Source organism: Pyxicephalus adspersus, chromosome 3 (assembly GCF_032062135.1).
Source record: "Pyxicephalus adspersus chromosome 3, UCB_Pads_2.0, whole genome shotgun sequence".
Taxonomy (NCBI): Eukaryota; Metazoa; Chordata; class Amphibia; order Anura; family Pyxicephalidae; genus Pyxicephalus; species Pyxicephalus adspersus.
The window spans coordinates 155118711-155132075 of NC_092860.1; the positions used below are offsets into that span (position 1 = coordinate 155118711).

A 13365-nucleotide genomic window follows, 5' to 3' on the forward strand; every position below is an offset into this window, starting at 1 on the left:
GCTGTAACAATATGATCGTTCATATATAATCCAACAGCGTCCACACGCTAGATACAATCGTTTGAACGATGCAGGGAGGGTCATGTAAAGGAGAACGTGTACCGCAGAAACATGCACAATCACTGAACGACCGTACACACGATAGTGAAAGATCGTCGGCCAATCATATCAACCGTGACTAAACTAGACCTCTGAGGTGCATATAGTCTAATTCGTATCAAGGAAAGGAGATAAGTGGAAAACAGCATTTAACACCAGAGATGGTTACTACGAGTATCTTGTGATGTATCTTCGGTCTCTGCAATGCCCCAACTGTTTTCCAGCACTTTGTGAATGAGGTGTTTTGTGATCTTTTATATATCTGTGTTGTGGTTTACCTCGATGACATCCTCATTTTTTCCCCTGACTTGCCCACTCACAAGGCACAACTAACGGACTGTATGCAAAGGCAGAAAAGTGCTTATTCGAACTCCCCCAGGTGCCACTAAACTAATAAAAGGAATGGAGGAGCTCAGCTATGAGGAGAGATTAGCTGAACTGAATCTATTCTCCCTTGAGAAGAGACGAATAAGGGGGGATATGATCACCCTGTATAAATATATAAACAGTCCATGGGGGGACCAACAGGATAGGATCATGATACCCCACACGAATATCTATGTCGCCTCCAATTAGGACAAGTTGTCAAAGGCCATGAGATCGGGATAATCCTGCAAGCACAGTGGCTGCACATCCTGATGTTTTACAAGGAAAATAAGTAAAATTAAATTGTCCAGTCTAAAGAGACATATTGCCCCTTTCCAGGACATTAAGAAATTGTAGGTTTGTTATTCATCTCCACTTTTTTTCCCCATCACTTAATTTTTTTAAATATGGAAAGCTAAGTACACATAACTTATTGCAGTATCTATATCTAGAAATCTTATTGTTTAGTTATATTAGGCACATATTGTTATTTTCCTGCCCAGTGTTAGTTATTTATTAATTAATACATTTCCAGTAATCCGCTTCCAGTGACACTCATGGTGTAAGGCATGGCCCCCATATGGGCAGATTCTGACAATTACAATTGAAGGGGCACATTCAATTCCCCAACTATGTTTATAAATATATGAAACCGGAAAAGAATAAGAGTACTTATCCCTTCTCCTAAAAGTGTCAAGGGCTGCCACCCAAAAACAAGCAAATTTAATACTTAAACAAAGAACAGAGAAAACTGGGTTTTTTTGGGCAGTGAATTTAGATATATTATTAAAGTGGTTTGTAAAGAAAGCAGTAACAAGTGCATACAATAGGTAGGAGTGGTCTTTCCCATTTAAAGTTCCATGGAATAGAAGACTAAGTAACTATACATTTAGATCTCTAAAAATTCAAAATGATGGCAAAATGAATGTCTCACACCCCAATGCGTTTCGCCATTTTGCTTCCTCAGGGTAAGTGCTGAGAGCATTCACACACTTAATAATAAGATAAGGTCATATAGAAAACAAGAGTTAAGCTGCGTACACACCTGCAATTTTTCTCGTTGGAAAGGATCTTTCACGATCCTTTCCAACGAGAAAAGACTGCACGATGCATAGGTACACCAGTAAACAGATCTTGTAATAGTTAAAAAAATAAAATAAAGTTGAGTTGCGGAGGATTTAATATTAAAAGTATTTTCTATATATATATATATATTTGTGTATATTGCTATATATATTTATTTTTTTTTTTTATATCCTACAATAATTATAAATAAATAAATAAATATATATATATATACACACACACACACATATACATAGGAAGCAAAGAAAAGAACGTGTGTGTGCTTGTGACTTTTGTGAGAAAATCTAGTCCGATGGCTTCACGTGCAGTCATTCGCAAGATAGTCGCGGGATTTACCCGCGAGCGGCTCATCCGAACAGGCATCGGAAGCTTTTACATAGGCGCCTATGTAGAGGAGTTGAACTCGATTAACTCTTGCCTAACAGAAAAGAAATAAGTGATTTAAAAATATGCTTTTTTCTTAGCGTACATAAATGTTTTAAACATTTCAACAGCACAAACATTTTTTTTTAGGGCTAAGGGTGATATGTGTGCCATTAGAAAGAGTGACTTTTTAGGGGAACAGTGACTTTTCATGCCAGCTCGCCAGTGTAAAGCTGCCGGTGATGCGCGGCTCCGGCCGCGAGCTCATCCAGTTACTGAATTGCGCAACAGCTTCCGATTTCAGATCGCGAAAACCGATGCGCGAGCGACCCACCGATGGCCGAGTGACCTTCTTGATGAATCAGGGCCAAAGTCTCTGGAGTTCAGGAACAATCTATCTGCAATACCACTTAGACCCCAGCAATCACACTAATCTGCCAATGCAACCGGACCTCTGCTACCTATGGGCCATCGGTTGCCTAACAGCAGTCGGTGTGTTCTGGAAGGGATGCCGGCTCCTACCCTGGCTGAGCACATGTTCTCATCTCTGCCCCTGTACTTCCTGCATTTCCTTATATCCTGGTGGGGTTTCTATGGCCACTATCAGGGGCAGGAAACACTTCAACAACTTTATTTGCATTTTACAAAGGTACAACTCAGTTAGCAGAAAAAGGCAGTCCCTAACACATGCAAAATGTATTTTTCTATTTATTTAGGATTACCAAATTCAGTAACATTCTTGTTTATTTAATCAGCTTGACGCAAAATGTAGCCAACACATACACAGAATGAACAGCAGATAGCAGTAATACCCATTTATAGTCATGTTATGAATGGTGATGTAGTAGGGTGTTGGTTACGCCAACCAAAGATTATAAATTCAGTCCCCACCTATGTCTCCACCTTTAAAACCACATAAACCTAACTCATAGTTATTTCTGTCAACAACCCCCTATTTTCCGGAATAAGAGGAAGCCCTATTTGTTTAGCTATCAATCAGAGTAGCCTAAGGTTCCGGCTCTTTTAGTTGTCAATCACAGTACCCAAAGTACAGGCTCAATGAGCATTGTATAAACCCATAGTCATGTGACTAGCTGTCCCTCAAGAGGCTCACAATCTACTGTCCTTCCATAGTCATATATCTTAACCACAGTCTAAGGTCAATTTGGGGGGAAAGCCAATTAACCTAACTGCTTTTTTTTTAACGTGGAAGGAAACCCACACAAACATGTCTTTAGTGAGATTCGAACCTGGGACCCAGCCAGAATGCTAACCACTGAGCCACCATGCTGCCTGCTCTTATCGCTTTTAGTACCAAAATATTACAAACATGGAAGACTGATGCCAAAAAAGGGTTCTGTTTAGGAAACAGGGTTCCCTTTAAACACTGCCTGGTGGGAATCTTCCAGGTTTATATGTTTCAGTGATTGATCCCTGTGGTGAGCATGGCGGTCAGGTGGTCTTGTAATGGCAGATCATGGGTTAGGCTCCCATCTGTGCCTGGTTCTTTAACCACGAGCCTATCATACCAAAAATCCTAAACACATGTGTGAGGAATGAATGGAGTAAACCACAAAACTATCACTTGTTGTTTGGTGAGGAAACATGGTGTCATCCATGATTACATCTCCTTTAGGGTTACTGACTGCTTCTATTCCTTTACATACCATGTGTCACCCCAAGCTGAACACCCCTAGGTGGACCTTGTGCCTAAATGGACAGGCAGCCTTAGTGCTCTAATAGACCTTTGATGGTGCCATAAAGAGCACCTGTCTCTTTCTTGCTACTGTAACATATGAGGCATCCAATCTTTGTGTCTGAGCCTACTGATCAGTAGAATTGTTATGTGATCCCCATAATGGCCACTCGTAAGTGTTAGAAACCATCATTTTATATGCTATCATGCTAATGTATATAACTGAACATGAAGGGCAGAATATATGTTATTTATCTATCTTACTTAACAGAGTTGATTCTATTTTAGAGTTTGGGATTCCCCAGGAGGCTGGAATATTCATGAGTTGTATTATATATTTCTGTATGTGTGACCATATGTGAATGTATGGAATGGTATATATTGCATTGTAACTAGGGATGAGCCAGAATACCTCTGCAATCAGGAAATTACAATAGGAGGATTATCACGGCTGCATTCTGAAACACAGTCGTGGGAATCCTCCTGTCAGTAAGCAATCCCCGGGCAAGCGCTCATTCTAACCTGTAGTGCCCGGTGATATCTCACTGAGACGAGGATTCCCAAGGCTCCATTCATAAATTCAGCCACGATACTCCTCCTCTCAGTCATGCGGCTTGCGTTTATGAACGAACGTGGTCGTGGGAAAACTCAGAGGATTTCATTAATAAGCAGCCAGCGGGACTCACACTGTGTTCCTGGATAGAGACACATAGTACAGAACTGACAGCTCCGCTCCCCTGATTGGTCTTGCAGGTCCCAAGAATTCAGTCTTGCTGGCCGAATTTGCAAAGACCGTTCTTGCCTACATGTTTGGTAACCGAGAACGGCCCAATTTACCGTGGGACCGAATTTGAAAAATTTGCTTGCTCATCCCTAATTGTAACTATATTGTGAGACGTCACATCCATCAGGCATCAACACACACACACATATTTACACTTATTCTTATTATTCACATATTCTTACATGTATTCTTATTGAACTGCTGCTGTAACTTTCCATGAAGAGTTTTTAATAAATACACAAGCTTTTATGATATAGAAGAAGACAAATCTGTTCTTAATTCACCCAAACAATATTTTATATTAATATTACTTTTTGTTCACAGTAAGCCTTACTAGGTGTGCGTTCTAGGTTTGCAATCACACTTGTCACCCTGCCACCCTATAGCCACAGTTTTTTGGATTGGCCCTGGAGGTGATGGCGTTAGACAACCTCATGTTGAACTTACAAAATAACCAGCTGTAACTGGAATATCAGCAGCCAATGAGCTTGCAGTGTGAGATCAGCCAACTTCCGATTTTACAGTTGTACTGGTTAGCCCATTAACCCCATCGTCACCTACAGGCACGCGTCACATGACGGGGAATTGTTATCTGTTAGGTGTGGCAGCTGGGGACTTTCCATAGTTTCCAAGTTTGTGTGCATGTGAATAAAGATTTATATGTCTGGGGTTGTTTGTTGTGCATGTATATAAGTGTTGTGTGGTTATGTGTGTTTCTAGTACATGGTTGTACGTATGATTGTTCTTGTGTTTTTTGTGTGTTTATAATGGTGTGTGTGTGTTCTGTATGTCTTTTTTACCATATTTGATGTGTGTTTGCATTGTGTGTTCTGTGTATGAATGTGTAACACCTCCCTCAGCTGTACAGAACTTTGTTTTGTTTCTTTTCTACAACAAATACGTCATTTTCTGACAAATCTACACAAACACCTGCACACATGTGATTGGCTGTACAAAAACATCAGATATTACATTCATGAAAAAGCAATCACAACAATAGAAATACTGGCAAGATCCTCAGGACTCCTCCCTCATTACCCTAAGTACCCCCCCCCCTGTCCAATCAGCATCCCTTACCCATTTGCAATGAATACCGTTACTGAGCAGCTGCATTGCATGTCTATACACATATCTTGCACCATGAAGACCTCTCTGGTCCTCCTGATCGTCCTGACCACCCTCTGTTCAGCCACAGGTAAGAGCTGCCTGGGCATGGGGGGAATAGAGGGCATACCTGGGCATGGGGTGAATGGAGAGCATACCTGGACATTGGGGGAATGGAGGGCATACCTGGGCATGGGGGGATGGAGGGCATGCCTTGGCCTGGGGGAATGGAGGGCATTCCGGGGAATGGGGGGATGGAGGGCATACCTGGGCATGGGGGGAATGGAGGGCATACCTGTGCATGGGGGGATGGAGGGCATGCGGGGGCATGGGGGGATGGAGGGCACACCTGGGCATGCAGGGATGGAGGGCATACCTGGGCATGGGGGGATAGAGGGCACACCTGAGCATGGGGGGATGGAGGGCATGCCTGGGCATGGGGGGAATGGAGGGCATGACTGGGCATGGGGGGATGGAGGGCATACCTGGGCTGTATTCTGCTGTGAGCAATCATCTCTTTGATGGGAAAATGGCAACTATGGTGGGGAATATGATCTCTGTTGGGAACAATGACCTCTATGGGGGTACAATGAACTCTCTGCTAGGAAGGTTGACCACTATGGTGGAAAATATGATCCCTATGTGGGACAATGACCTCTATGGAGTGGACAAAGATCTCTATGGGGGTACAAGGATCTTCTATAGGGGGTACAATGACCACTATAGTGGAGAATATGATCTCTATTGGTAAATGATGACCTCTAGTGGATGGAACAATGACCTAATGGTTGGTCAGTGAACTCTATGGGAGTATTAGAAGACAACGCCAGCCTTATAGGAAGTTATCGGCTAAAAGAAAAATGTTTATGACTGTTTAAAGTTCCTTTGCTTGGGGTGGGGGGTGAGGAAGTTTTTTGGGTTTCCTGTTGGCTGTTGTGTTTCTTATACTGTTGTGTAGTATTTTGAAGCTCTGTTTGATATGTTGACACTATATAAATACATAATAATAACAGAACAGTGGCCATGCTTCTTAGTACATATGATGTATGATGGTCTATGTCCGGGATGGGAGGCAGGTTTGTACTGTGTTGCTCCTGAAATTGCTGGCATTCCTCTTCATGTTTCCATCCAGAATAAATATAATTTATCTTAAAACATATTATCAAATGGTGACAATGGATGACTATGACCCTTGGTGATATTCTTCAGATTTTTATTTTTATGCATTATGTTAGTTAAGTAAGTTAGTCCTGTAACGTGCGGGGAAAGGAGCATAGGGAAAGGAGGACATGACTGGGCAGACAGCATAGGGTTCATTTTTGGTCGAGCAAAAGGTGGGTGGGGGGGGGTAAGGAGGAGGAGGCATAGGTGGGGCAGAAGGTCCAGCAATATTTACCTTTGACTTTTATTTTTATGTGTTATGTTAGTTTTATGTAAATTAGTTGGGTGTCACATGGTTATAATTTGCATAACTTGAATGATAAATTTTTTATATTGTTGTGAAACTAATCGGCTTTCTGTTTCTCTTTTGAGTCTCTGAGACGGGGTGGAAAGTTGTAGTCTTTTCAGTTTTTATTCTGAATCAGGAACTTGATCATAGTATAGTGGAGACCCTGTGAGAGGTCATGGGGTATGCTGTGAACTCAACTCCACTAATACAGAAGGTTGTAGATAGTATAGTGGGATGTATGGTGTGTGAGGGAACTGTAGTATGTAGGAGTGCTCAATAGATAAAATAGAGAAAGTTCTAAGGAAATCAGAAGGGTTGTAGTGCAGGGAGTTGCATGGAGCACGTCTGTGGGCTACAGGCCAGCCGGAAGGTAAAAACCTTCTCATCACTTTAAACTAGAGGTCAGCTGGAATGGGTCCTGACCAAAGACCAGCCAATGATGGGGTCACCTCAGTAAGCAAAGGAGAACTGGAAAGTGGCTGACTAAATTATACCCATCATTGGGGCATTTCTGCGGGTTAAAGGCCAGTTGTAACTTAGCCTGGCCATAAACAACCCATTACTGAGGCACCTCTGTGGACAAAAGACCAACTGAAACATGCCCTGATTAAAATCCACCATATACTGGAGAGAGTTCTGTGGGATTTACTTGGCCTGCCTAAATGCTGTCCTGTGACTTTGCACGTGCATTTTGTTGGGTTGTCTGTGGCCTTCATAAAAAATAGTCATCTTTGTGGTAATTCTAACCGATTATTTCATAGGTCTTCATCAGGGTTGTTACCTGGATGGTATTATATTGGCCTGGCTAGAAAAAGGGGCGTTGTTACCAATCTTGTTAAGAGCTCATAAGGTCAGAATTTGTCCACAGAAAAAGGGGGCCAATCTCCGGTTTGTGTCTAGTTCTCTAAAATCCTTTTTTTGTGAGGATCTCCTGGGTGCCATTATGTCCTCGTGACTGTTCTTCTGTTATCTACTTAGCGCCACCAACTATGCCAGTGTTTGTGTTTATTGGGTATCAGTTCCAGAGGGCCTGTAAAGGACCCCACTGCCAAAACAAACCAGAATTCCATAAAAAAAATGGAGACCAACTTAAACAGAAGGTGATGGATAGCCAGTGCCGAACCTTCTTGGTGTAAGGGTGGGAAACTGCTATAGATACATCTTAGCTCCAGAAATGAAGTCATGGATGGTTCATGTCCAGCTGTTCCTGCACATGGTAAGGCTTGCCACTTACCTTCAACAAGAAACCGAATATAAGATCTCACGTGGCCGTTTTTTTTCTTGAGATTATTGAGGTCCAAAAAGATCCCAGATGTCAAAAGAAACCAGAATAGCATTAGAACAAATTTATCCCATTATCCTATAAGATACAGAGGCTGAAGATTGTATAGGAGCTTGAGGTTGTAGAATTCCTTGTAGGTGAATCTTCTGCTAATACATAGGTTGGGTATGACGCTCCTCTGTAGAGCAGAATTGAGGTTTTCTGTGTCCGTTCTGTACTCAGGTGAATGTTCTCTCTCAGACATTTCCTGCCTCTTTGTTCTTTACCCTGTGGGTTACAATGTGTCCTCTATTTTCAGTAAGCAACACAGTTGTCAGGAAACGTTCTCTGGGCAGTAATCTAAAGACCTCAAAGAAAAAAAAAGAGAACTTCAGTGCAGCCAAACCTCTTCCTTTGTGGAACTTTTTATAGAAAAGAATGTTTTTTGTAAATAAAATGCAATTCATGTATCAGTAATGAGAGCAGTCTGGTCCTGTATTCTGCTGGGTTAATAAAGTCGATACGAACCCCAATTGGTAGGTGTGCATTTTGTTATTTTGTGGTGCATCACAGTGTTGCTGATCTCCTGCAATTATTTTAATAAAACAAATGACTGAAAATAAGTTATTAAATTATATTACCATAACAGTGATTTGGTTAATATTTACTTTATATGCACAGAGATTGCTCCTGGCTCTGTTTCTACCTTGGAGATTTGCATATACATATATATAAATTAGCATTGGTATTTGGAAACATTTAGCTCAATTTTACCCAAGGGCCAGGATAAGGCTGTAAGTAAATGCCATGATGCAGATTTGCGGCTCTCTATTTGGCATCCAAGCCCGGAATATTTTGGAAGGAATGGATAGGCAAGGCACTCCATCCCTCTTCCAGACCAGAAATTGAGGAATTATTGAATAAAATATTAATTCACTAATGTCTGTTGTGTTTTTCAGCATGGTATGGTGATATGGAGACTCAACATCTATATGCTGAGATTGGCTCATCTGTATCCTTCCCCAGAGTGATATTTAATGATGACACATTTGTGGACCTAAAAAGAGGCGATGGGACCATTGTAGTGACGTGTTTCCCTGAGTGCACTGTACTGGATCCATATATCAGGCGTAGTATCTTCAATCAACATAATGGGACTTTCCAACTGACTAAGTTGAAAAAGGAGGACAACGGGACCTACGAGTACCATATGAACTTTACTTTAAAAACAAGAATTTATCTTCAAGTAATTGGTGAGTATGTTATATGAGGGGCTATAATGGCACACAAGAAAGGGTAGGGGACAAATCGAAAACCAAAAGCTTAACTTGTAAAAAATGTCTTTTGTACCAGTATGGTTCCAAGGTAGTCTAGAAGGTTATATACTGTACATAGAAGGCTATATATACATTTGTACCTTATTCTATATTCTTTTTCTTTTCTTTCTTGCTAAGAAGCTTTTCCTCAGTTTTCTTCCTCCCTTTTTATGGTTAGGAAGTCCTTTTACAATTTAGAATGCAGGACCAGTTCTTAAGACATAGGATTGGGTTGAACTACAGTTTACCCTTCAAGATCAGGATATGTTGATATATTGTAGTGAATTCACAAGTGGGTGGGTGGGTTTTAAGGTTTCCAAGGTTGCCATTTTGCCAAGTTTCCTACATTCCATCTGGGGTAAAAAGGGATAATAGACCTGGAGGTTGTAAATAGTTATAAAATGGCAGATGTGTGTTTTGTTATTGGGAATCTAGGTCCAGGGTGTTTAAGGATTGGGTGGGCCGAACCCTCCTTCCTTTTGGTAGGCCACGAATTGGAAGTAGCTCCAGAGCACCGGTCTGAATTTAATAAAAGGGAATTGATCCCTCTTGCTAGGAGATTGAGGCTTAGTGTGGCACAGCCTCAGGAGTAGCTCAAGAAGCATGTCTGCTAAGCAAGCTGGAAGACACTGGAGGACTGTTTGAGGTAAATTAGACCTACAGCCTATCAACTACAAGTAAAGTGGCTCATCTTTAAAGAGAATAATAATAAACAGTGTGGGGTCTCCCTTAATGTTTCAAACCAGACCCTATAATAGATTTGGAACCTTTTTACATAGCAGATGGGGGCAGCAAATGTATGCCTCCCCCCCCCCCCCCACAGCAATTCATAAAAAGTCCTCTGGAATATGGTTTGCCAGAAGGAAGGGAAAAAAACTAGAACCCTGCCAGCCCCCAGCGATGGCCCTTGCCAGTGGGCCTCATAATGAGAAGGCATTGTCCCCACAACATGAGTCCAGCAGATCAGAAGCCTACTGGATAATGGAAGACCGTTTTAAAAAGGGGCCTACGAAGTACCGTATTTTTGGCCATATAAGACGCACTTTTTCTTCCCCCAAACTGGGGGGGGGGAAATTTGGTGCGTCCTATACGACAAATGTGTTATAAAATAATTAAAATAAGATACTCACCCGATACCCGATCCTGCGTGTGTCTCTTCTCCTCGCTGGCTGCATGCTGCGTCTCCTCCTGGCTTCAGTGCAGAGCGAAAGAAGCCGGCACAGCGCCCCCTGCTGTTCCCTGTCCTAACTGCCGTACAGTGGAAAAAAAGCACAGAGTGATCAGAAAGGGAATTTGAATGTCACATGAGTGATCAGAAGGGGAATACCGGTATGAATGGCACATGAGTGATCAGAAGGGGAATAATCTTTCAGAATCTTTTTTTTTCTAGATTTTCCTCCTTCAAAATTGGGTGCATCTTATATTCTGGAGAGTCTTATACGGCGAAAAATACGGTAGATACAACTCTTTTCCCAGTATTTGCTGCTATGAGCTTCACAATGACAGAAGCTGTCCTAGTGAGACCCATTAGCTACAGGTAAGCTGTTCCCATCTACCCTCTTGCATGAACATAACCACCAAAAAGTGTCAGGGCCATCAATGATAACCCTCTGCTAAAACCTCAGTTGGTGTCAGATCCGACAGTGTAGTCCAACCCCCAACCTGGAAAGCCATTACTCCTAAGCCCAGCATAAAAATAAATGCTAGAAAATATAATGACGGTGAGTAGGCCAGATTTAGTGAAAGATTTGGTCATCTATGTGTTCTGTCTTCTCCTGGTTTCTTACTACCAGTGTTATATAAACATTGTGGAGGCACTTGAAATGAAATGGTGGATTCTTTCTATATACAACTCCCAATAAATGGATATTCCAGGGATGGTCACAATTGTTATTGGCTAGGTATTGCTTTTGAAAATATTTTTGTTTTCATTTTCTCCAGTCCCAGTGATGAAACCAGCCTTGTTGAAAGACGAAGTGAAAAACGAGAGCCAATGTCTGATCAACTTCACGTGTCGAGCCGATGGAGATGGTCCGTTCAACTTCACATTCCTGAGGAACTTTAGGATCATACACAGTTATATCAGCAAAGATAACCTCAGCTCTCTGATTCTGAATAGCTCAGATCCAGGAACATCTGGTAGATTTGCTTGTATTGTGTCCAATCAGATCAGCAACAAGACATCCCCAGCTATTGATCTGCTCATTCCAGGTACATTTTATTATTCTTGTCAACAATAGTATCACAGTCAAGGGTTCCCCTTGGTTTGTAAAACCCTTACTGAGTCTGTGTGTTTGTTCCATCTTTTTGCAGTAAGAACAGACCAGACAGTGATGGCGCTCATCGTGTTCGGCTTGTTGCTTCAATGGGGCATCACAATGTCGTACAGCCTATTAAAGAAGGGTTTCCTGAAATGCAGGGAAAGGCGAAGGCTGAGAGATGGCCATAACAGTGAAGGTAAGCCAGCAAAAACTAAAAGTTTTATTTTCCCAAAGATGTTGGTGAAAAATAGAAAGTTTCAACAAAAAGTTTCTATTTTTGCAAAATGTGAGAGGGGAAAATGGCATTACCATTGTGTCCTAATTGGGGGCCCAATAAAGGCCCATTTGCACTTGTAGGTTTTATAAATGTGTTACTTAAGTGCATTGTGGTTCCCTTTACAATCTTCATGGTGTGCACTGCAAACATTTGCCTGCATTGGGGTGTGCTTTTTATTTTTTATCTGCCAATAGGGCACCAACCCCTGTAGGCCGTAAACCTGCAAAGGGGGTGCAATAGTGTGTGACTGTGATAGGGACATTAAGGTTTACAGGGATGGTTTTAATAAAGGGGGAAGTGAGCAGTTAACTTGACAATTGTCTGGTCATCTTCTCCTGGGTCAAAATAGACAGAATGTCATTTTATATTTGCCCAGGGCTCCATCCTTGCGAATGTAAGGAGTATATTTCCCCAATGGTGGATGTTATAAAGTTAAAAACTTTTTAAAACTTTTTTTTTTTTTAGTTGACCCTGATTTCAGAGCTCCCAGCCTACGCAGCAAAGCTTTCACCTTGGCCAACAGTATTTTTGGGTCCATTACCGATATTCTTGAAATGGTGATCTCGTTTGGTAAGAGGAATGTTTCCAAATCAGTGTCTTGCAACGATTACAGTCCCAACAAATCTTCCATATTCCCATTTTTCCTGCAGTGTGGTGAATGTGCCTGTTTAACTGATCTTTGGATGTGGTGGCTGCATTTCATCCCTCATGTTTTGTCCCTTTTTGTCCTAGGGTGATAATGTTTAAGTCATACTTGTACTGTATTTGTAGAGGAGCAGTGTTGTCACTCCGACAAAATACTACTCCCTTCAACTACCAAACCATATAGGAGTGTTCTTGCTAACAAAAATAAGGGAAACCACTCACTTAGGTTGACCAGGTAGTCCAGATCCTCGAGGACATCACAGGAAGGTTTGTTGTGCCTCCCAGCACAGTTTCATGAGTGTGGGGGAGATACCAGGGAGGGGTCTTTACAGAACTGAGCAGGGGCATCAACCCAGCCGCAAGAACGGTACCTACCTGTTTGTGGGAGGAGCAACAAGTCGAGCACTGCCAAAGCCCAGGGCACAATGGATTCTGGCAGCGACATAACGGGGAGGAGTCAGAATTATATGATATGTATATGTTATATATTATATATGTATATTATATATGTATATTTATATTATATATGTATATGTATTATATGTATATGTTTTATATGTATATGTATAATATGTATATTATATATGTATATGTTTTATATGTATAGTATATATGTATATGTATTATATGTATATTAATATTATATATGTATTATAT

The 13365-nt window shown here is 41.4% G+C and overlaps 1 protein-coding gene across 8 annotated transcripts in view; it reads left to right on the forward strand.

The window, feature by feature from the left end:
- Nucleotides 1–13365, forward strand: part of LOC140327341 (uncharacterized) — a 46999-nt gene that overhangs the window by 30505 nt on the left and 3129 nt on the right. For 7 of the 8 annotated variants that reach the window (XM_072406708.1, XM_072406713.1, XM_072406714.1 and 4 more), the window contains 4 exons: nt 9169–9462; nt 11467–11736; nt 11839–11982; nt 12529–12633. In XM_072406708.1, coding sequence (XP_072262809.1) covers nt 9169–9462; nt 11467–11736; nt 11839–11982; nt 12529–12633 — 813 coding nt within the window. The remainder of the gene's footprint in view (nt 1–9168; nt 9463–11466; nt 11737–11838; nt 11983–12528; nt 12634–13365) is intronic. The other variant, XM_072406712.1, reaches the window with a different exon arrangement.